The 24,341-nt window shown below is 41.4% G+C and overlaps 1 protein-coding gene across 2 annotated transcripts in view; it reads right to left on the bottom strand.

Moving 5' to 3' along the window:
- The window catches only part of MAGI2 (membrane associated guanylate kinase, WW and PDZ domain containing 2), a 1,480,053-nt gene that overhangs the window by 134,269 nt on the left and 1,321,443 nt on the right, over positions 1-24,341 (bottom strand). For both annotated transcript variants that reach the window (XM_025379587.1, XM_025379588.1), the window contains 2 exons: positions 15,554-15,746; positions 8,633-8,881 (listed from right to left, as the gene is read on the bottom strand). In XM_025379587.1, the coding sequence (XP_025235372.1) occupies positions 8,633-8,881; positions 15,554-15,746 (442 nt within the window). The remainder of the gene's footprint in view (positions 1-8,632; positions 8,882-15,553; positions 15,747-24,341) is intronic.

The raw sequence follows: 24,341 nt of genomic DNA, 5'->3' as shown, positions 1-24,341 counted from the left end.
ATAAATAATCTGAAGTAATACTTTTTTCTAAGGAGTCTGGGATGCCATCCAAACCTTCCTATTTAGGACTATATAATTATTGCTGAGGTGGTGCTCACACAGATGGATGACGATTCCAAGGGTTGGTGCTAGGAAAGGTGAATCGGGGGCACATTGAGGCCACTGCCTGGCCCTTCGGAAAAGAAGGGCTTTGCAACCAAGAAGTGTACGACGAGAGGGGCTGGCCAGAGGCAAAAAGACAGCTTCCCTGCCCCTGACTCCCTTATCTGAGTCTTCATTCACCAGGCCCCAGACTGACTACTGAATCATTTACCCAGGCTGAGAACAACTGATGAGAAATCTGTATTCTGGGACATTGCTCCAGTTCTGCTTTATTAGCGTGTAATTTCTCACTCGGGGCAAGGACCAGCTTTCACGTAATTCCTCCCCTAAGTGATCCTCTACTGCATCGCCCATTGTCAAAAATATGTCTTGCTACCTTTGCGGGTTGAAACAGCTAGGTTTGGGTGCAGGGTAAGTTAGGGCAGAGCACCAGTCACAGTCTTCCTTTCGATGAGGACTTCGCTGGATCACTGTATGAGAGGCCAATCCAACCCCATCAACATAAAGAGCATGAAAATCCTTGAAAAAAACCTATCAGGAATTGTGAAGGATCCAAAGAAATGCCACCATTTCTTACCCTTAAGCAACTCACAACTTTTGTGGGGAAAGCAAAATATAAACACATGAAAAGTGAAATGACTATAATAGCAATAACAGACACAATAAAAGAAGGGAAGTCAGGAAGCAGTAAGCAATAGGCGATGTTTACTGTTTGGGCAATAGTCTCCACCTCCTAGGGTTGCTGTGAAGATTAAATACGGTGTAAGATTCCAAGCACAGTGCCTGGGAGAAACCTTCATACAAAATATTATTGCATAAGAGAAGCATACCGAGTGGCAACAGGTAAAATGTGGCCTCTGGGACAGGGTAAATAACTGAACCAGCTTTGACGGAACGGAAGCTGTGAAGAGCTGCTGGCAAAAAAGAAGCCTTGTCCAGATGCCCCAGGGTCTTGAATGGACAAGAGGTGTGTTTGAACTTTATCCTGCAGATATTTGTATCAGGAGTGTTATGGTCAAGGACTTGGTACAGGAAGACTGGATTGTATGTAGAAAGTGCAGTCTTTCTTGATGTACTTTGCATCATTAGCAATGATCTTCCACTCCCCTCTTAGCCCCTGGCTATCTCATGGAACAGAAATTAAGTCACAATAATAAATGTGAAAAGACTTACTTGACTTAAAACATATTATATCAGCATAGATGATGAATACAGTCTTATCTTTGTTGTATATGTAGGCTTTCCCAGAGGTTTTGAGGATATGTGCTTATCTTTGCCTTTGATTAGTTATATTAGAAGCCAGATACATGAGGGGAAAACCTGTATCTAATATAGGTTTCCCACCCCACTATTTCTTCTGCTATGAAAGCACTTACAGTAATATTGTGGGTGGCACAATTGTGCCTCCTGAGTGAGCCACTCTCAGCATGATCAAAGTCCAGAGTAAAAGCATTTGTGTTGTTGAAGGAATCCAAAGCAGGGATTCATTTAAGGAATAAGAGAACATTACATGTTGAGAAGCTGGTTAAGAACTCTGAAAGGGAACTTATTTGTGCAAACCAGTGAGAAATAGAGAAATGAATGGGAGTCACTTTCTAATTCCTATGTTCAACAGTGTCGGTATTTCAGTAGCTCTAGCAATGACTTTTGGGGATGGAACATTGATGGGTCAAAGTTTATAATGACACAGAGAAGGCAAAGGCACTAGGATAAGCACCAGTTGCATCTATTACCGGTATTTTTAAGGCCAATCAATGAACAAATGATTGGAGGTTTGAAGAAAATTCACTGCCACAACCAAACCCCAATAGAACCTAAAATGAATGGCTAATTGGTTGCTATTTGGAGGATTTACTATAAGGCAGAGCTTTGTAACCATGATGCCACTGAAAGGGGCGTGCCTTAAATGTTACAGGTGTGCCAAGACAGCTGGGGATGGTTGGGTGAGGTTGGTGGGGACCAGGGGTAGAGCCTCCTGGGGGACTGCCTCTTGCCCCCATCAGCCTCATTCGTTTTATCTTAGCATGTTATATAAATGCCATCAATTTACAAGTATGCCAAGAAGTGAAGGAGGTTGAAAAAACACTGCCTTATATTGCCTTGAAAGGGGAGCTGGGTTAGTGTATTTAAGTGATTGTTTAAGATAATTTCTTGACAGAGGTCGAGATGAACAAAAGAATTCAAAGTGTTAGGAGCCACTTTCATTATGTAATCAAAGGTAAAAGTAATAAAAGTTAAAAGGAGAGCTTAGTTAATGAAAAATATGACCTAGGCCTCAAACTTACCCAATACATTTTTACACACCAACAAAACTAACTTGATACCTTATTTTCCATGCTGATTCCTGGCATCATGTAATTTAGAGCTGGAAGAGGGTGTAAAGACTATCTTCCTTTATATTTTAAATGACAAAAGGACACAGGAAGACCAAATGACTTGCTCAAGGGATACAGTATTTGGTGGACAAGCTGGAGTGAACCTTGGGCTCATTGTCCAGTGTTCTTTTCATTTAGCTTAAATCTCCGTGTTTTGAGGTAAGAGTAGAGAGACCTTGGTTTTTGTTTTACTTTGTGCCTCCTCTAAATTCAATGACTATTCAGGGTCTGCATGGTTGGTGAGGTGATTTTGGTGGGGGAAATCGTAACTCACATCACTCCTATTTCATTTTTATTTCATCCTTTTTAGGAACAATACTCTAAAATGTCATAAAAGACCTGTTAGTGAAGTTTTAAAATCTCTACGCTAAGTTTTAATCTCCATAGCCTATGGACATCATCAAGGACTTTGAGAAAGTCACCAGGGTGCTTTACCAAAGATAACGAATTCCTTCCCTGAGCATCAGATTGCAGTGGCCTTAGGGAAAGTCCAGAATGACCAAGTCCAAACTTCAACCCATGCTGTAGAAAGCACACATGCGGAAACAAAGATTTTCAGCACCAGTCTTGAGCTGAAGGATTGTGAGGAGCCAGCAGCATGCTGACCAGTGATGCACTTACGGATAGAGACAGAAGATGAAATCAGCACCACTAGAGGAACACCAATGGAGAAGGGAAGGATTGAAAAGTTTATTCCCCTACTGCTGACTGTTTAGATTAATACTATGACCACTGTCCTGAATATGTTCTAAACTGCTGCTTGTTATCCTGTATATAAATTTAGAAATTCCCTCAATAGGCTATCAACCTCCACCACCAATACCCAAGCTGCTATGTGTGTCTACCCCATATATTCTGACATAATCTTCCTGACAAATGACAGAAAAGGTGGAGACTTTCAAATTATATAAAAGGGTCACTTCATTACTTGTACCAAAGCCCTTCTTGGGAACGTCTGGTAGGAAAGAGGTTTGGTGAGGAGCTAGGAAGCACCTATAAGGACAGGTGCTACAGCTCTACAATAAAACCTGAATGTGAGGACTTGGGTTTTGAGTAGGGGAGGACCAAGGATCGGCCTGTCAACGTCATTGCACATAGCCCCTGGACATTTTACAGAGCAAGCATCTAATCCACTCAGAGTCAGAGGCTACCTGAGTCTTCTCTAACCTGTGCATGCAGACCTCAGTGAGAATGAAAGTAGTTAGTCAACAGTAGAAAATGCTTCAATTCCCAAATATACCAAAGTTATCTATTTTGGTGGTTTCTAACATTATTTTCAATTTTCTATGTTTATCAGTAATATAGCAATGAACATTTTGCATATAAGTCTTTGTTCAAATCTTTTAAAGAATTTAAGGTGAAACTGCCTATTATAGTTTATTTTTATTCAAGACTTTGTTCTGGAAACCACTTTAGTTTCCCTTGGGCCCAATTTTAAGTCTGAAACAAATACATAATATTTTGCATAATTGGACAAAAATGTCCAGGATGCTTCCCTGTTCTCACTGGAAGTCAAGAAGGATATTCTGGCTGGGCACAGTGGCTCACGCCTGTAATCCAAGCACTTTGGGAGGCCAAGGTGGAAAGATCACTTGAGCCCAGGAGTTCGAGACTAGCCCAGGCAACATGGCAAAACCCTGTCTCTACTAAAAATACAAAAACTAACTGGACATGGTGGTGCATGGTGGTCTAAGCTACCCAGGAGGCTGAGGTGGGAAGAGGATCACTTGAACCCAGGAGGTGAAGGTTGCAGTGAGCCCACATCATGCCACTGCACCACTGCACTCCAGCCTGGACAACAGGGTGAGACCATGGCAAGAAAAAAAAAAAAAAAAAAAAAAAAAGAATATTCCTGCACTACAGATAAAAAGCTTCTAAGCTTCTAAACCTGTCTGCTCCTATGCAATGGTTGGCCTACTCGGTCACTGACCTTGGAAGGAAGCAGCTTGCTCCTTCATTACATGGATTGATATAAAGTTTCTTCCTTATTTCCTGGGGAAGTAATATTTTGAAAACAAATCTGTGAGCCTTTGGTAAAGAGCATTACTAAATGCTAGCAAATAAGTAAGAAACCCTAACTCCTAGTTTCCCAATTAGCTAAGCCTCCCTGGTCCTTGGCAAAGTTGTTGTCTTGGCTGAAGAAGCTCTGGACGTATCTCCATCCATAGGGAGGGAAAGTTTACATTTGGGTCTTTCTTCTCTCCTGTCTCCTCTGATAATATTCAATAGCAGCATGTTTGTGAGGGAGATTCTAAAAGACATCCCCTTGAGTCTGAATTTTGATGATTTCCATGACTTTTATAGCTCATTGGCTTGTGAACTCTGGAGAGAGAAAACTGCAATTCTAGTCTGAAGCTCCGGCAAAAGCACCTCAGCTGGACTGGCTTGGCCACCAGTACTCCCACGGCCCCCATTGCTGACCTGGGCTGTAGTTTGTGGATGGTGAGAAAGACTGTGTTCCCAGAAGGGCCACATGTGAGGAAGGGGACAGGGAGGGGGAAGCTGCCCTCAGAGATATGCTCATCTGTGGCCCAGATTTAGCTGTCCTCAGAGAGTGGTGGCTCTGACTAATGGCTAACAGAACCTATAGCCAGAGCAAACTCTGCACTACCCGACAAGAGTGAGCTGCTGGAATGAAAGGTAATTCCTAGAAGGGATGGTGTGTAGATAGCAGCAATGACATATTTAGTGCTTACTCCGAGCCAGTGCTCTTTTGAGCACTTCCACATATTCATTGAACTCTCATAGCAACCCCCCGATCGAGGTATTAAAATGTTCTTTTCTTCACACTGAGGAAACTGAGGCCCAAAGAGGTCATGCAACTTCCTCAAGGTCACATGGTTAGTAAATGATAGAGCCATGTTTCAAATCCAGATAGTATGATTGTAGAACCTGGGCTATTAACCACGCCCTTTTCTTGCTTAAATGTAATGATGCTCCTATCAAAGGCAAAACAGCACTTAGTTCACCAAGAAAAAGCTTCAGAAGCCATGAAAACAAAAACAAAAATGAAAAAGCAGTGAATGTGTTAATGATCCTTGGGCTCGGGTAAGCCATGAAGAGAAAAACAATGCAAGCTCTGGGAATGATCGTGATTCTTGGGCACCTGATAACATAAACCTCGGGCAGTCTCACAGAGCCCCAAACCTTTGATATTTTGACCAGGGATATGTGGCACAAGGATGGCTTTTACCATTCATGAGACACTTTGCATTTCTCTTCAAAATTAGAATTCAGAATAATTACAGATGTTAAGTATGAGGTAGCATCAGCTCAGAAACCTTTTAGGTGCATGGTGCATGTTGCAAATTACATACTGTAAAGGCAACGTGCTATCAGTGAATAGCTGCTTTTGCCACAGAGCACGGGGGCAACTTGCATTTTAAATTCCCTAAATTGAAAAGAAATAAACATGTGAAAAAAAGCCATGAAGCATCATGAACTCTAGGATATATTTCCACTCTCCAGGGTGAAGTAAAATAATATCATTTTGAAAGTGGTTAGAATTAATTTTTTGAGGTCAGTCTGATGTCATTTGGCAGGAAGAAAAATTCGCATGTTAATTATAAGCATTTGTACCTATTGTTTTCCAAATCTACTTATGCATGGATTTTATTTGCAATAGGAAAAGTGTTTCTTTACATAGTAAGTGCACGTGTACACACACACATACACACACACAGACGCATACACACACACACACACATTCCCCTATACATTTAGAAATAAGGCTGTTATACTTCAAATAAAGCTGAGACTTTAAATACATGCTAAACACTTTCATTGTGGCAATATACTTTTTATTTTTATTCTAGTCCTTTAGGTATTCTGCCCCAATAAACAATTTGAAAGACTGGAATAGCTGCAAAAGCTCTCTGTGAACACTTTCTTCAAGTGTAAATTATTGGAAGGCTGTTTATACAATTCATGAAAATTCTTAGTTTTGTATCCTTTTAATCTTGGTGACTCCATCGTACTGACAGAATTCTGCTTTTAGTCTACGCTTAAAGTTGGATTTACTTCTTCAGCTTATCATGAAGAAAAAGAGAAATGAAATTGTACTTTCAGATGTATGTAATTTGGCTTCTGCACATATTCGCTGAGGTTTAATGCTTCTGTAGTTTTCACTCCTGAATTTATCAAGGCTTAAACTAAACAGGGCAACTCTTTCCATGAGGTTCTGGTGGTTTTCTTCTTCTTTTTTTTTTTTTTTGATAACATTAACTTTATCATATAAAGTTTTTATTCATTCTCAATAACTTTATTTCTTGAGTATTGTTTAACACTCACCTCTCCCCTATCCCACATGTGCTAGAAACTCCCACAGTTTATAAGAATTTTAGGACTACAACGTATGTGCATTTATTTAGTTTCTCTTAATGCTCCTTTATTCTCGTGTTTCCATACCCAACATTTTGGGTCAAATCACTTCACCATGAAAAACGCACATATTTTCCTATCCTCTTTTCTGTTCTACTGTTTGCAGGCTGCTGAATGAGCTCTGGAAGAGCGTGGTAGAAAAGGAAAAACAACCAAGGGAGTCTGAGAATCTGCAAAGATGGCCAGTTGGAAGACAAATATGGGCCATGACTGTCACCTGTTGTATAGACTCATAGAACCTTAGAGCTGGAGGAGCTTCAGAAGCTGCATTCATCTACTTGTCTTCCTTCTACTGCTACCTAGGGAAGGGTGAAACCGCCTTTGCCGAATTGTAAGTGAGGAAACTATGACAATGAAAGAAATCAGACCTAAATGACTCTATCTTGCTTCTAACCTTTAAGCTGTCCTTGTTCATTCCTGGGCATAGGCTGAGCTAACTTTGAGAAGGAATTCAGTTCATGGTTTGACTTAAACAAAATGGATAACAGCCCTTTCCCTGAAAGACCCCCTTCTTGCCTGGGGGTCCTGCCTTTGTAGGACTAACAAATTAGCTACAGTTTAGGGGTCGTGCAGCCTCTGGCTTCTAGAGTCTGAATCTCCCCAAATTGCTCCTGGGGATAACATCACTATTGTGAAGCCTAAGATCAGTGCTGGAGATATTTTGCAGACCCTAAACTCAATCGATCAGCTGACACCACCCAGACCAGTAATCTGGCTTAATCAGGTCTGCCATCCCACCCAGGAACAGAAGACAGCAAGAAAAACTCACTTCGACCCCCTATGATTCCATCTCCAACCCAACCACATCAGCACTCCCCATTTCCCAAGCCCCTACCCACCAAATTATCTTTAAAAACTCTGATCCCCGAGTGCTCAGGGAGACTGATTTGAGTAATAAAAGTCTGTCTCCCCGCACAGCCGGCTCTGCGTAAATTACTCTTTCTCTGTTGCAATTCCCGTCTTGATAAATTGGCTCTGTTAGGCAGCAGGCAAGGTGAAGCCCGTGGGCGGTTACAAAGGCGCCAGTGTCTCTGAACCCATAGGGATGTTTAAACAGCCTTCTGACTATGTCTCATGCTCCCATTCTTGCTTTCTCCCCCACCCCCAACGCCTTGGTTTCAATTTCCACAAGCATTTAGACTCATCTTTTAAAAATATAAGTCAGATTTCACTCCACTGCTTAAAACCTGCCAGTGGTTCCCACGGACTTAGACTACAGTTGAGACTTCCACCAACAGCCCATGAAGCTGGCACTCTCTGCCTCCTGCCACTCTCCTTGCTCCCCGTACTACAGCTGCACTGGGCTTCTCTGTATTTCTTGGATACCAAGTTCCTTTCCACCTTAAGCCTTCTGCCTGGACTGATTCTTTCTGCAGATCCTTTGCATGTCTATTTCCATTCTGTTGAACAGTTCTCAGTCAAGTTACTTAGAGAACATTCCCTGACCTACCCATAAAAAGAAGCACCCCTCCTTTCACAGCAACATTACCACATCACTCTGTTTTCCTTTCTTCCTAATTTACAAAAGAATGAAGAGCTTTTATAAGGGTCGAGGAGTTGAGGGCATTAGTTGTGTTCTTGCCTTCTTGAGCCAGAGGTCAGCAACATTCTGCTAGTCAGTGGTATGTACACCTTATTTGTGCCCACAGCCTGTGGCTTTCAGGCTATACGGTATGTCTGCAACAGTCTTCTGCTATACTTGTCCAGTATTCGTATCACTGGGACAAATCAAAACAAGACCCCTTATTCAAATACAGGCAAATTTGGGCACTTACTTATAGTGGATCCAGACTCAGGCCTGTTCAGGGAGCTGATGATGACAAAGCCGAAGCCCTCGTTCTCTTTGCGGTGAATGACCACATCACTGGTCTGCAGGCTGTGGGAGGCGAAGCCTTCAGGGGGAGAGGCGTTGCTACTAGGGGCAGCGTGGTTGCTGTTGGTGTAGGTTGCGTAGTCACTGCGTGGAGAGCTGTGGTGGGTGGATACAGAGCCTGGACTTCTCCCGTTCTCTGGGCAGGGCTCCCCTGGAAAATATACCACACACAGGTAATCAATTACTTGACAAGAGTCTCAATGAATGCTTCGTATGTACTAGGCACTGTTCTAGACAGTGGTATTGTTACAAGCCTGGTTGACTTGCTTCTCTTTCTCCCAGATATGCAGAACATTTGAAAAGCTACAGACCTAGGCGTGGAGCTCCCAAGGTCTTGCTTGTTCTAGTTTTCATAGCAAACACAGGTGAAACCCCTCATCAGCCTCCTCTGTGCTATTACTGATTTATATCTTCCTCTCATGAGGACTGCAAACCCTGGGACAATGCCTAGTTTTAGATATTGAGGTTCTTCTTTGCATAAGAATAATTTACTGAAGATGGTCAGAAAACAAGTAGAATCTTAAACTATATGGTGCATAAGAATCACTTAAATAAATTGTAAAAAAAGTACATCTTCACGGGCCACCCACGGAATGTTTTTTCAGTAGGTCTGGGCACAAGAATCTGCATCAAGTTTCAAGGCTACACTTTGAGAAATGCTGCTGTAGATGTATTATAAGGAGGGCTTGCAGCACAGGGGTCATCCCTGTGCCGTAAAGTTAACTATCATGCATTTTTCTAAAGAGCTATAGTTATGCTTTATAATATTCTGCTAGCCTAGAAATATTGATTTACTTCATGAATGTGGAAAATATACTTCTTAAAAGTAGTTTGCACAGCTTTTTGTATATCAGCCATATCACAATGAAGTGATTTAAAAGAATAAATTAAGTTGAGATTTTCATTTAAAAAATAGTTTGCTCACTGTAGGATCAAATCTAATTTCAGGCTCTGAAATTATGAAGTTTGAATCTCTAAGGAGCTGTTGAAGGTCTTTTCCATTTTTACAGTCCATCTTAATATAAAATATACTCTATTATCAACCAGATAAACCAAACCAATACTTTCATGAGAAAGCCAGCATATTTACATGGAGAAATGATAGAAAGTTGGCAGTCAAAAGAAGCTAGTTTTTGAAATGAAAGTTTATCTGTCATTCAGAAAGAATTTCATCATTTTAATTTAATACCTAGGTATTGGCACTCTGATGAAGAGAACCAAAGTGGGCACCTAGAATAATGTAATTAGAAATAGGGCTGGTTTCATTCCCATCTTAAAATTTGATTAGGCTACTCAAAAGATGTTTATGGAACAGAGGAATAGTAAGAGGGAAACAATCACCATTAATTATTCCATTTTGGGTCCCTAGGTATAGTGTCCTATTTAGAACTCTGGAAGGTGTCCCATATGGCAAGTTAAAAATAATTATCAAAAGTTCCAATGAAGGCTGTTAACCTTACAAGCTACAATTCCATTTTGAAATGAAAATGTCAGGGAAAAAAAACAAGGACTGCAAGAGATGTTTTGTTACACCGATACCTTAAAAAAAAAAAAAAAAGCTTCATTTGTTTATATACTTAGATTTTAAAAATGGCCTAACCAAAATGTACTCATTTCTTGTTTGTAATTACGGAATGAATGAGACCCAGGCTGTTGCTTGTTATTACTTGGTAAATTTTATTTTTCTTTAAGATCTAATTAATCATATTTAAATAAAAGAAAAAATGGATGCTTTTTTGTCAGAAATGTACCGAGGTCATAAGAGAACAGAATGTCAATGTCAAAGCCTTTCTTTCTGTTCAAACAGAATTTAAAACTTCGCTTGTAAATTGTATCCTCCCTGCTGGAACACATCATCCAAAGACAAGTTGTTATTGTCTTGGTACATCACATGTCCTTTATCAGTCCTTGTACAAGTTGGAAATAAGGTGATTGGAGATAGTCAGGAAGAAGAAAAACAAACAATTATTATGCTGCTACATTAAATTGAAAATCTCCTCGAGTTATTGGACCAAATCAGCAACTAAACGTCATAGGCAGTGACAAGAGAGATCTTATTTTCTGGCTGTCATATTTTAGGAGGTTGAGAGCTGTGGTTGTCAGTAAGTCAGCAACAAAGAAGAATTATCTGTCTTTGCAGTAAATGACTGGGAGTGGCAACGTTACAGGTTCTGGCGAGAGAGAAAATAATTGACTAAGTCAATTTGAGGATTCCCGGGGTACGTGAAAGAGTCATATACATTAATAGGATACTTTTCTATTGCCTTTGCACTTCTCTTTCAACTTCCAGAACAAAGTTCTTTATCTTTAGCCGAAAGAGCATATTTAAAATCAGGAAGTTAAGAAGACTTCGAAGTTCTTCCTGGGCTTGTTCTGGGCCCTTGACACTTGAAAACTGGTCACATGATTGTCTTTCAGGGACTCACCCCACATCATTTTTCTACTCATCTGGCTCTGGACCCAAGTGAGACTGTCTTCTTTCCAACAGTCCTTCCTACTGCAGGGCATTAACAGCCTTGTTTTATAATAATACAGTAAAACATCATAAAGTGACTAAATATCATATATTATATAATTTTTTAAAAGAAAACACTAATTTCCAGGATCCCTGACTCATTCATCTAGCTGATACACAAGTGGCTACATAGAATTCAGTCGCTTAGTATCTACTCAAGTCAAATAATTAGTATTTTTTTTTTTTTTTTGAGATGGAGTCTCGCTCTGTCGCCTAGGCTACAGTGCAGTGGCGTGATCTTGGCTCACTGCAAGCTCTGCCTCCTGGATTCACGCCATTCTCCTGCCTCAGCCTCTAGAGTAGCTGGGACTACAGGCACCCGCCACCATGCCCGGCTAATTTGTTTTGTATTTTTAGTAGAGACGGGGTTTCACCGTATTAGCCAGGCTGGTCTCAATCTCCCGACCTTGTGAATTCTGTAACCATATAGACCTTGCCTGCTTCCAGGGTGTGCCTGGGTCTCTTCTCAGGACTGTCCCTGGAAGGATGACAGCATTGCAGACAGGCATATTTTGCCTTGAAGCACAGCTGAGGCAATGGGGTATATGTATGGACAGAGCTTGGTCATATGGGCTGTGATATCCACATGCATGTGTACCAGGTCCCTCGTGGTCCTCATGGGGCAGGAGCAGCCCACAGGCTGTGACCCTGAAAATGTTAGGGGCTGGCCTGCCTACAGGCATTCGTGCAGACATTCCCAGTTTATGCTCATCAAGGCAGACAGCTTATGTAAATGGGTGACATGGTTGCAGACAAACAACAAGGGAATGCATTTAGAATTGGCAAAAAGTGTAGTCACCAGGATCAGGGAATGTACTGGCACCTTCAATACTGGCTAAACTTTTCACCCGTCTGCCAAGATAACCTCCCCTTTCTTGGCATTAGGTCAAGAGTTAGACTTTCCCTTAGGTGTCAAAGAAAAGATGCTGATAGCTTTAAGACCGACTCTAACATGTTTTTCTGAAGTCATAAAAAGTTCTTTCACATCAATTCTAGATTTACACTTTAGGAAATTCCTCAGAGACATGGTGTGCATCCAAAATAATGTGCCATTAGGTTGAATGTCTCAAAGCTGATCTGCTAAACATAAAAATATTTATGCTTTTCAGTGTAATAATTAAAGCCACTCTTCTAATATCCTTGGGAAAAAAAAACCAACTAAATCCTGGAGCCGGAGGCATGGATAAGGCATCTTCTCTCAAAACTAACACAAGGTGAAAGTGTGTGCTATTACTGTTTGGGAAATAAAACCAGAGGCAATCTATTATCCATAGTTGCCTGCTGAAACAATAAAATAAAAATAAATGAATAAAAGAAAAATTGGAAGCACTACTTGATACCTTCTTCCTTTACTCAACAACTTCTCACTTTTGAGAAGCTAGTTTATCTTCTGATTGAAAATTCTGGCTTTCTAGGCTAGGCAAGGCGTCTCACACCTATAGCAGCACTTTGGCAGGCTATGGCGGGTGATCACCTGAGCCCAGGTGTTTGAGACCAGCCTGGGCAACATAGTGAGACCCCAAATAAAAAAAATTTTGTATTTATTCTACCAAAAAAAAACACAAAAATTATCTGGGTACGGTGGCACATTCCTATAGTCCCTGCTATTTGGGAGGCTGAGGCAGAAGGATCACTTGAGCCTGGGAGGTTGAGGCTGCTGTGAACCGTGATTGTATCACTGCACTCCAGCCTGGGTGACAGAGTGAGACCCTTTCTCAAAAAAAAAATTTTTTTTTGCCTTTCTATCCTTAGTATGTATATTTAAAAATAACTCAATATTTGTGGCAAGTTTTTGTGTTATCTCAATTTTTGCTCAGCATTTAACTAACCTTTCTGTATCTCTCATAATGAATGTGTTATCTTTCTTGAGCATCAATTAAGAAGCCAGTGCCCTCTGTCTTCTGAGGTGGGGTGGGCATTTGTACAAGCTGAGGCAAGGGGAAGGTGGAAGCATGTCATCCCTATGACCTTGCTTCTTCCTAGCCCTTTCCCCACAGCGCTGCTCCTTTGTGCAAGGGGGTGGCAATGCTGCTCCTCTTCCTGCTCCTATCTCTTCCTTAGCTAATTGCTCACTTCCCCTCAGCTTTGAACCATCCGCTCCTAAGCCAGGCTTGCACCTCCCACTTGCCTTTGGTTAGGAAAGCATAATAATAACAAAACAATGACAACAACAGTCCTTGAAAAGGCATCTCCATTGTCATATTCATTTGTAGTTGTTCCTTCTCACTTTGAAGAAATGGCAGCTATGAAGAAAGGTCACCTTTCCATGCCTGTTTTTTAAATCTTTTCCATCCTATTTCAAGGCGTTACTTTGCTATCAAAGTATCCTTTGCTGAACTTAATATTTTCAATACTGATGAAGCTTTCAAGGAAGAGTGGGCTGAATTAACTTGGATACTCTCCAGGTGTGAATGAGCAATCTGCAGCAGAACATTTTCAAAAATTAAATGCACTTGAAATGCACTCAAAAGCCTAACTGAGTAAAGTTGGTAAGAGCTGCAGCAAAGAGCATCTTTACGGAAGTCACATGATCCACAAATTGCAGGAGTACATTTTTGCAGCATTTGGTACACACTTCAACAGCTTGGGTTGATTAAAAGAAAATTTAATTTGCAATAATCAGTTGGTGGCAAGGGGAGCATGAAATTATGTTGGTACATTGGTTTTGCACTTTGCGGTATATTTCTTTGTAAATCAGGTATCTTTTTAATTTATCTTTAGGTTATAGAACATATAGCACAGCAAACTTTTTATTAAAACTTACTCTGCAGGGAGAGAGACAGTTAAATGTTAACCAAGCAAGCACTGTCTTCCTCTTGGCATCTAGCCCAAGGATAAAGCATAATTTAAGATGCTTTACTTCTTTGGGTCAAGTGACATGCCATGAATTTCTGAAGACAAATGGCACCTCTTAGCAAAACCTCTATAAGATACAAGATATATAGCAGTCTCTACTGGGGAGGGCTGACAATTCTTTTGACTTGCCCTTTTAAATGACCGCCCTCGCTCATGGTCTAGTTTCTAGGGGGACTTAGAAAGAAAAGGATTTTTCATCACATGAATATGCCTTATCCTCCCTACTAGTCATTCACAGTCTGTCATTAGCCTGTGGTCCTCTTCTGGAATGCAACTGGTATAACAGCACATATGGGAAGACTCCCTGCATTACGGAGTGACATTTGCTAAGTTCTAACACCTTCTAATTCACTAGGGGAGAGGATTGTGGTAGAATAGTGTAGGGGACAAAGTAACATAAAGAAATAAACACTGGCCTTAGAGAGAAGAGTCCCTCTCTGCATTGTCACCGATTCACTGTGGACTTCTGGGCAAGCTATCAAACCTCTGGGCCTCAGTTTCCTCATCTGTAACAAGAGGAAGCTCACATAGCTAAGGTCCTTCCTACTTCTAGTATTGATGATTCTGTATGAGGGCTGTCAAGGGGTGGAGCAGAGAAGCCAGCGGGGTGCTGGGGCAGAAGGTGACAGCTGAACATCATTGGAGTTGCTGCCTCTGTGATTCACAGAACAAAGGCTGGGTGGTTTTGAGGGGAGATAATACAATCCTAATGCTATTGAATGCTCAGATCCTAAAAAAACAGTGTGATGCTTGTAACTGACATATTCCTTAAAAATATAAATAATTTTTTGTAGGGTTGATACGGTAAAGAGAGATAAGTGGAATCATACTATCAATACAAGGGCTGACTTTGAAAAGTATGTCTTTGGTGGATTCCTTTATGAAGCTGAGAAAATGGTTGTAAAGGGAATAATTATTTCTAATTTATCTGTTTCATAAGTTTGGAACTATATGAATTGTGTTTTCTTGGAGTGAGGTACAGCTGCATTTTTTCTATATCAGAGCAACAGCTTTACTGTTACCTTTTATCAGGCTCTACAATGAAAGCTAATTTTCCATCCTGGTTGCCTCATTATGGCATCAAAATGCTGTGACTCTTGGTTTGCAAACACATTTTCAAATGGCATATTTTCTGTTACTATCTTGTTCTTCTTAGAACTAGCAACTACCAGAAAGCAGAGAGCATACCTACCTTAAATTAGCCCCAGGCTATTCTAGAAATTTTTAATGAATACATTTAAAATACAGGCCTCAAAGACTGGATTTTTGTCCAGTGGGGTGAAAATCAGCACTTTCAAAGTCATCATTACTTTTGGAATATCTAGGTTGTTTCCTTCCTCATATAATGTAGAAATGTTGATTTAATATTTTGTTTCATGTGGCCTTACCGTGTCTCACAAAAACATCTTACCACCTAACTCTCGATTCCTGCAGCAGGCTCCAGGTACATACCTCCACATAGCACCTTTCTTCTCACAGTGAGGTTGACCTGCCCATTGCGGGCTGCGTGGTGCATGAGGTCGATGACATAGCGGTGGGTTTTGCCGGCTACTGGAATCCCATCAACATACACAAGCTCATCTCCTGGGTGAAGGCGGCCATCTCTGTCGGCTGAGCCCATGGCAATGACGGCTCCAATCAAAATCTAGAGAAGCAGTGAGAAGGAAAGGACATTCACATTTCAAACCTTCTTTTTCTTTTTTTTTTTGAGACGGAATCTCACTCTGTCGCCCAGGCTGGAGTACAGTGGCCCAATCTCGGCTCACTGCAAGCTACGCCATCTGAGTTCACGCCATCTTTTTCCTTTTTATATACAGTTATATAACTTGTGGAAGATGTGATTCTCACATTCCATCCCTTGCCCTCAAATCTGAGCATGCACTTGTAAAGTAAAAAATGAGACATTGGAAAGATGCCCTTCCAACTCTGTCAAGTTGTTTAGTGCTAGAGATAAATATTTTGAACATGCTGCTGACTGCCATGAAGTTTTGGGGACACCTGCTTTCTGGCTTATCATAGATGACGAATACCCTTAAGGAAAATTCTAATCCCAAATAATCTGATGCTAATTGGCTGAAACAAGGTGAGGATTGAATTCTGGCTCCGTTTCACATTTGTGTGGTCTTAGATAAAGCTTCTTAAACTCTGTGGGCCTCAGTTTCTTCACTTGCAAAATAAGAAAAATAAAAATCAGACCTACTTCATGGAGTTCTTGGGAGATTTGGATGAAATAACTCATGTGAAGCATTTAACTTTTTCATGGCACTTAACAAGGGATCAAAAAGAGTCAAGGGCAAACTAGCTGTTGCACATTGTTAAATTCTGATAAAGATGGAAAGTTTTCTTTTTCTTTGCTTTGTAAAGCTGGAGGGTAAGGAGAAAATAAAACAAAACAAAGCAAACTCATAGTTGGCTTTTTCCGGCCAGTTGACTTACTCAAAAAAATCTCAGACCTTCTCCAGATTTTTGCTCCATTCTTTTGAATACCTTCTCGGAGCACTGTCCTCTACGCAAAGGACATTCCCAGTTCTGCCTGTTCCCTGAAGTGCTTCTGCTGTTTAGGCGGCTACTGTGCCAGGAAGTGAGGAGGTACCCATCTGGGAAATGTGGTTGTTTTTATAATTCCCTGAACCAGGGACTGTGATGAAAGGCAACCCATAAGGTTCCCCATGTCCCATTAGAGGCACTCAGTTTAGTGGCAATTAGCAGGGCTTTTTTCTTTCTCAGAGGAAAGAAAATAGTATTAAATATTTTAACTTTGCTGTTTAACCTATAAACAATTTTTCAAACTCATGACCAATAGGTCCCCCTTTTCTTTTGCCAGTGGCTTAGCCACACAGCAGCTGATGGCAGTGGTTACCATTAGCCTGATGATACTACAGAGGCTAAGTTTTATTTTAAATCCCTTGCTCCCAGATTGATTTCCTTCAGGCATAATCATTTCTTTCAAATCCCCTATCTGTGAATTCCAGCTAATTTGCAGAGTTGCTCCATCATGACCTTCAGGCTTGCATGTCTTCAGGCTTGGCAGCAGAACCATTCCTTTGTACTTAGTCTCACTGCTCGGAGTGGCCTGTTAACATGACAGCCAGATCTGAACGCCCAGGACTTCTCAGGTATGTGCAAAGTTACAGTCTGAAGGGCGTCACAGCCTTAGTCCATGGAATAACTCTCTTTCTACACAGGAATGAAAATTTCCCACACGACTTCTGCTTTCCCCTTATTCCTGGGGAGTGAGGTAGGGTGAGAAATAGATTTGCTTCCGTGTGGAATATTAAGTGTTCTGACAAATGATTCATGATTGCTGTCACAGGACAGGCCTGACATCTCCTGCCTTAGACTGGCTGCACAGTGCAGTTCTTTCCCTGCAACCCACAGTCCGGAAGTTGGGTATGCCCTGACATTCTCCACTTTCCCTTCTTGTCATGCCAACCTGAATTTATGAGTTTCTTTATAAAGATGTTCCAATCTATTCTTCAAAAGGCTCAACCCTCTATGGAGCACTTCAAAGATTTGGTAAGTGCTTTGTGCAAAAGCCAGTTAAAATAAATGTTTCTCCACTGCCCCATGAAAAGGTGCATTTAGTTGGTTTGGCCCAAAGAAAATGCTTCAACCTTTAGCTTTCCTATACACTTTAGTGAGAGTTTACAGCTAGTTATAGAGGAAAAAAATGGCTCGTGAACTTCTTGGCTGGTTAATTATCAACTTTAAGGTATAGTTCTGATTCTGACGGATGAAAGTAAAACACAAAATAGTGGTTACAACTGAGAGAGCCATAGCTGCTATTGGGCCCTATACAAAAATAGTAAAGATGAAATTTCATATCAGAAAGTTCCTCTCTTGCTGTAGGAGAACAGCAAGATATACAGCAACATTTACAGACACTCTCGACATTACAGTGTGTGCCAGCAGTTCAATATCATTTATTGAAAAAAAGAGCCCAGTAAAAGATCTGCTTTTCTACTATATTGCTGTGATATGAAGTACTCCCCTTATTAATTAATTTATTCAACAAATATTCATTGAGCCCAGGATACTTTTAGGTGCTAGAAATTCATCAGTGAACAATAAACAAAAATCACTACCCTACAGAGCTTCCATTCTAGTGGTCAGACAATCATAAATGTAATAAATGTGTAAATTATATAGGATGCCAGAAAGGATTACTGTGGAAAAAATACAGTGGTTGGGAGTGGTGTCAGTCATGTGGCCACAGTAGTGCTAGAGTTGGTTAGAATAGGCCTCTTATATATTTATTTCTAAAGAGGCAGTATATTCCATTACCCCTTCAATTGAATATCTAATAAATAGCATATTCAATATAACACAAGTATAAATTATATAGTTTTACATAATTATTGTCTGTATATTATTATATAGTTACATTATATAACGTAACCTTAACTGTGTTTCAAAAAAAGGTTGCCATACTGTTAAATAAACTTGAATTGAGCTGAGCATGGTGTGCTGTGGGGGTGCTCGTGGTACCTGCTCATTAGCGGTATTGTACAGTTACATTTGCTCCATCCATCAGGCACTGCAGCCTTTGCTGGGCAGAGGCTGACCACTTGCACCATCATTGCTTCCAGCTCTCCTACTGCTGTGCACCTTAGCCTTTGGCATTTGGCACCTTTGTGCATTATATTTCACTGCTGACACAGAGACAGCTCGATGTCTCTCTCTATTCCAGAGAAAAACCCAACTTTTTGTCGTTTACTTCCAATATGATTTGTCCACTTGACACATTCTATTATTTCCCCTTTGCCACCGTAGGGACTGGATAATCTAGGATTCTGTCTTGCACTGTAACTCATATTGGTTTCCCAGTGCATACATTCTTATGTTTGCTTAAGCTCTTGCGAACATGCCTCAGGATATCTGACCCTTTAAGTCAGCAGTTCTCAAACTTTTGGATGCATAGGAATCATCAGGTGAGCTTATTAAAACAGTTCTGGACGCACCCCATGAGAGTCTGAGGCTGCAGGTCTGGGAGGGGCCTGAGATTCTGCAGGTTTAACAAGCTCCCAGCAGTTGAATGCTGCTGGTCCATAGATCAGTCACCCTTTGATAGCAAGGCTCTGATTCTTCTCACTTCCCAATAGCCACAGGATCTGTGGTCTCACTGATCACGTCCCAAGTTGGCTGAGCACAAGACCTGCGCTCCCTGACCCATCATAGTAGCCGCTTTCTAGTTCTGCTAAGGCACCTATTCCCCTTACCATTGGTGCTTGGATCAGGATCCCTTACTTACCAGGTCACATCCTTTTAGTCTTGCTGACCCCTGGCCCACTGGCCAGTGAGCCTTCCCAGCCAACTCTAGCCTTGCCCCATTCATTACCACCCTCTAGCCCAGAGGGACTCTTCAGCCTCAGCTGACCCTTCAGTTCCACTACTCAGTTTTCTCTTCTCTGCCCTCTTGGAGGAGGGTTTTTTTTTTTTTTTTCTTTTTTTTTTTTTCTTCCTCTCCTCTCCCCATTGCTTTGGCCCTGAAGGAAGAGCTTTGTGGCAAAACAGAGCAAGAAAGAACTTCTCCACGAACAACTGATCTGTGGCCCTATCTTTTCAATCGCCTTCTCTAAAACCCCAAAGAAACAAAACAATTCTACTTTATCTCATGCTGTGAGGGCAGAGAACAAAACAGAACATTTGATGTGAAATAACAGCAATTCACATTCAAGTGGCTGAGATCCCAGTAAGTCAGGGGAGAAACTCACATTAAAAAGAAAAAAAAACCCAAAAAACCAAGAAAGACACAAAGAAACCCAAAACCACCTTTCCAGGCCTTTTAGTACCTTTAATTCTTTTCTGCACTGCCCAATGTTAGCCTAAGCCCAGGAGATCTGCTCTGTAGTATCTGTAGCCTGGGACAACTTGTCACTGTGGTGAGCAGATTTCAGGCTCTTTCCTTCTGAAACTCTTCCAACCAGTGCGCACCAGACTCCTGTGCCAAAGACTAGGTCTGTCATTGTCTGTCTTTGAATGGCTTTTCTTCAGTGCAGTGTTTTCCAGATCTCTCCCTCTTGATGCCTTTCCATCTCTTTTCAGCTCACAGCTGGAAATCCCATTTTTGTTCCTTTCTGGCAACTTTTCACTTCTTTCTATTTCTATTGTTATTTAACTGTGAAAAGTATTTCCTCTTGCAAGAAAAATGCCCATATGCTTTGTCTGAGCGGGAGTCCTGCTGTTCATTATTTGCTGAAAGCCGTGCTGTTGTGTTTAATGTGCACCCTGGGATGTCAATACCATTTCGTATATATGGAGGCAGAAACCCATTTGATGTACTTATGAGACCTCCTTTAGTTGAGACCAAATCACCTTACACGCCTCTCCCTTTGTAGCTCACCAGCAACTAAATGAGGCTAGCACATTTTGTTTGTTATCTCTGGACTTAGAATGTAGAAAAGCTGGAAGGAAAGGTTTATGGGAGATCTTTACAGTTTCACTCTCCTGGACAGGGTCATTCTGAGATTCAATATTCTGGTTTTCAGGACTAATTTTTTGGCTTTGTTTGCTTTGGAGAGACTTAAGCTGCTACTTTATGGCTTAAATGTCAAAACTGTAACTTGCAGCATGAGTATGTCTTAAATCATTCAAATGAAGGAATAAACCAGAATAAATCTAAGTAAACACAATAGGATAACCAGCAATCCATGTAATCTGAGGCGGCTTATCATAAATACTTGATGCCTGCGCACTGGAGGGGAGAAAGGATTCAGGAATGCAAAGCCAATATTCAGAAGTGATAGGAACCTGGGAACTTGTGTACAAACCAGGCAGAAAGATGTCCTGAGGCTGGGTGGTAACCACGGCTGCATTCACACATCTGAGCTTCATTTTGAACAGTACGTCTTCCATCCTGGTAACAATTCTATTGCTTCTGTGCCAGGCAAAGTCCAGCAAGACCACTCTCCTCTTGAGTCAGCCAAGACTATTCCCTCCCTATGACTCAGTCATGCAATCCTTTCTGCTTTTGGAGGAGGAGGGGAGCAGTTGAAGATAACATCTACAGAATAGGATGCTGGCTTACCCCCAAAGCAGACGAAGCATGAGCCAAGGGGCCCAATGAAGTCAGAATTTCATTTTGTAAAGACTCTATTAAAGTAAGTATCATAGAAAGAATCAGAAACTTTGTCGCTTTGCCTTGTATTTATTTTATAGTTTAATGTTATTTGTATTTCTAAATGGGAGAAAAGACCTGATAATCTTTTCAGTGCTTAGGTTAGGTGTTTAAAGTATCTGGCCCTGGTTGAAGGCTCCATTGGCATAAAATATTCATCTTTCCAATGTCTTTTAATTCAGTCCTCTGGGATGGGTACTGGGATGGGAATCACAAAGATAGTAGCTTTAAAGAGTAACACAGGCATACAGGAGTTTTGGGAACTGCAGCCAGGCTCAGTCTAAAAGAAACCATTACTTAGTTCCAGCCAGTCGTTGTCATGGAGAAAGGCAAGCTCGATGTTGCTAAATTTAATTTTCAAGAGAAGATGAAAATCCATTTTTCAAAAGGTGAAATTAATTGATGCTCAACAATTGTAAAATACTGGGGGAACTAAACAAAACATGCTGTAGGGCTGCCAGGATGCTATCTCTGTTTCCAGGACTAGGCCACTTTAATTCTGCAGAGCCTGTAGAATTTAGAGGCCTCAGAAAATATAAACTCCAGATCCTTACTTGTTCTGAGAAGCTCGGGTGACAGTTTGGACTTGGTAAAAAAATACTCTCTTCGTTTCCATTTAATAAATACTTATTATACCAGGCTAGGCTTGGAAGACATAAACACCATTAAATTACAGTCCTTGCCTTCAAGGAGCTCAGAGATTAGTAAAAGGGGGAAAAAAAGCATGTGAGTCAGTCTATTCTGGAACAAACAGAGAGCTCATCTTTCTGGTGGAAACCCCTTAGGTTGGTAAGTTTGAAGTATTATGTTAGTATAAGTGCAATGGATTCTAGATGGGTTTACCCTTAAATGCCCTGTATTTATTTCAGCTAGTGCTCAGTGTCCCACAGAATGATACAAAAATGGCCTTAATTTTATTTGTATTTTATTTGTATTTTATTTTGAGCATGGTTTCATTTTGTTTCATTCATTTGATATCTTTTAAGCACATGGCTTTGCCATAAATAATTTGGTCTCAGCCCAAAGTGAAGTCTGGCCATTCTCCCTGGTTCCTGAAAGGAAACCTCAAAACTCTTGGAATTAGGAGCGTCTTTGTCATTCATGGTGAGCCCCTTTGACCATACCTGATGGTTTATGCTAAGATGACTCAGGATGGGGCCAGCCACACCAACAGTCTTAGAGTAGGAGCTGACCATACCAGAAAGACCAGCGAGGTAATTAGTGGGTTGCGCCTTTGAGCCACATGATATCAGCCTGGCCTCTGGGGAAGAAAGGGGCCCAAGACTGAGGTCATCCTTGTGGGCAATGATTCAATCAATCACGCCCATGTAACAAAACACTAGGCTAAAAATCCTGGACACCAAAGCTTGGGTGAACATCCCCGGCTGGCAATCCTCTCTGCATGAATGCTGGAGGGTACCATGTCCCTAAGGGTGATGGAAGTGTCACATTTGGAACCCTTCCAGACTTTATCTTGTGCACCTCTTCTTTTGGTTGGTTCTAATTTTTATGCTTTCACTACAATCAAACAGTAATCATAAATACAGCACTTTCTTGAGTTCTGAGTTATTCTAGTGAATTACCGGACCCGAGGAAAGCTGTGAGCACAGGACAGTTCTCTGGGTGGCCTTGGACTCACCCAAATTTTTCCCCATTTTCTCTTGTAGTTCTCAAGAGTAACTATAGAAGGTGCTAGGAACACAACATCTTGAGGTAAAGAGGGGCTAGCCGGAACAGCCTGCGTTCTGTTCCAGTCCCCTCTAGAAACAGGATGTCCTTCTTCAGTGCTTGAGTCCACTGTGATATGCTTCTCTAGGGTAGAAACCCCACACTGGGCTGCTTTTTGGGGCCCCTCAGCTGAGGTGCAAGTGTGAGTGGAGACTCCGTCTGTCCTAGGCAGCTTTCCTGAGCCTCGGGGAACTTGCTCTTCTTGAATCCTTGCCTTCTATTGTCCCTCGCTGCCTCCCTGTAAGTGATAAATCTACTTCATGTAGCCTGGCGTGTGGGTGGGTGTTCTGTCTCAACAGACACAGACAAGTTGGCAACCAGTGCACGGCGAACCTACTACATGATGGGGCCCCCAGATTCAGAGCTAGTGTTTAAAGTTGGGGTGGTCTATGGAGACTGTTTCCTTAGACTCTGACACTTTGCAAACTTATTTCAGCTGATGCCAGGAGTCTTGGGCAGAGGTGGCAGTCTGAAGACTGTGACCTTAACCTCGAGTGTGGCTCACTCTGGATAATGACACATTTTTCAATTATGGGGCACTCATGTTGGATAAAAAGGGTAAGACAAAGTCCTTGCTTAGGAGAAATTTAAAATCCTGCTGAATAAACAAAATAGGCAGATACATGAACAATCCTGAAGGACGCCAAGCTGTATAAATACGCTGTGGAGGTCAGGAGGTTCTGTAGCATAAATCAGTGCGCTAAATGCTTACAGATATGAAGGGACTTGAGAATGTTTTTAGTTCTCTCTATTATAAAACAAGGTGAGTTATAGAGGGCAGGAAGGCTGGAGGGCTGACTTGGTGGCCTAGGATCCCTGGTAATCTCAGTGGGAGATAGGGGAGAGTAAACAAAGCAGTGGATGGGAGTGAAACACAGCCAAGAGTTCCTTTTCCCTGTGACATGAGATTCTTAATTTAGTCTCTGAATAAATTTAAGTCTGAAGTTACTCGAGCCCTGTATTTTACTTCAGCATTCTACCTCCTCTCAAAGCACTATGAAAAATCTGGCCAATCCTCCTTGGCAAAAGCACCTTCACGTCTTCTTTGGCAGCTGGGGAGTTAGTGACGTTCTGGTTGACTCTTGCCAAATTTCATCCCCAGGAATTCGGAAATAAGTCTTTTTTCCTGGAGAGCCCTCATCCTTGGAGTATAAGCTCGGCTTCCTGGAGTTTTCTGTAGAAAGGGACCTCATCAATCATCCAGTTCAACTCCTCCCACAGGGCAGAGGAAGCTCCTCGGAGTTCCTGCCAGGTTGCCATTGCTTGCTTGAATACCTCTTGTGGGAAGGAGCCCACTCTTTACCCAGGACAATCTACTTTACTCTGAGACAGTTGAAACTGTTTCAGATTCCTTTCATTTACTAGATTAACTTTTTTCTCCTGAAGATTTCTGAC

Source organism: Theropithecus gelada, chromosome 3 (assembly GCF_003255815.1).
Source record: "Theropithecus gelada isolate Dixy chromosome 3, Tgel_1.0, whole genome shotgun sequence".
Lineage (NCBI taxonomy): Eukaryota > Metazoa > Chordata > Mammalia > Primates > Cercopithecidae > Theropithecus > Theropithecus gelada.
The sequence above is the reverse complement of the archived record's forward strand: the minus strand, read 5'-3'. Positions and strand labels throughout refer to the sequence as shown.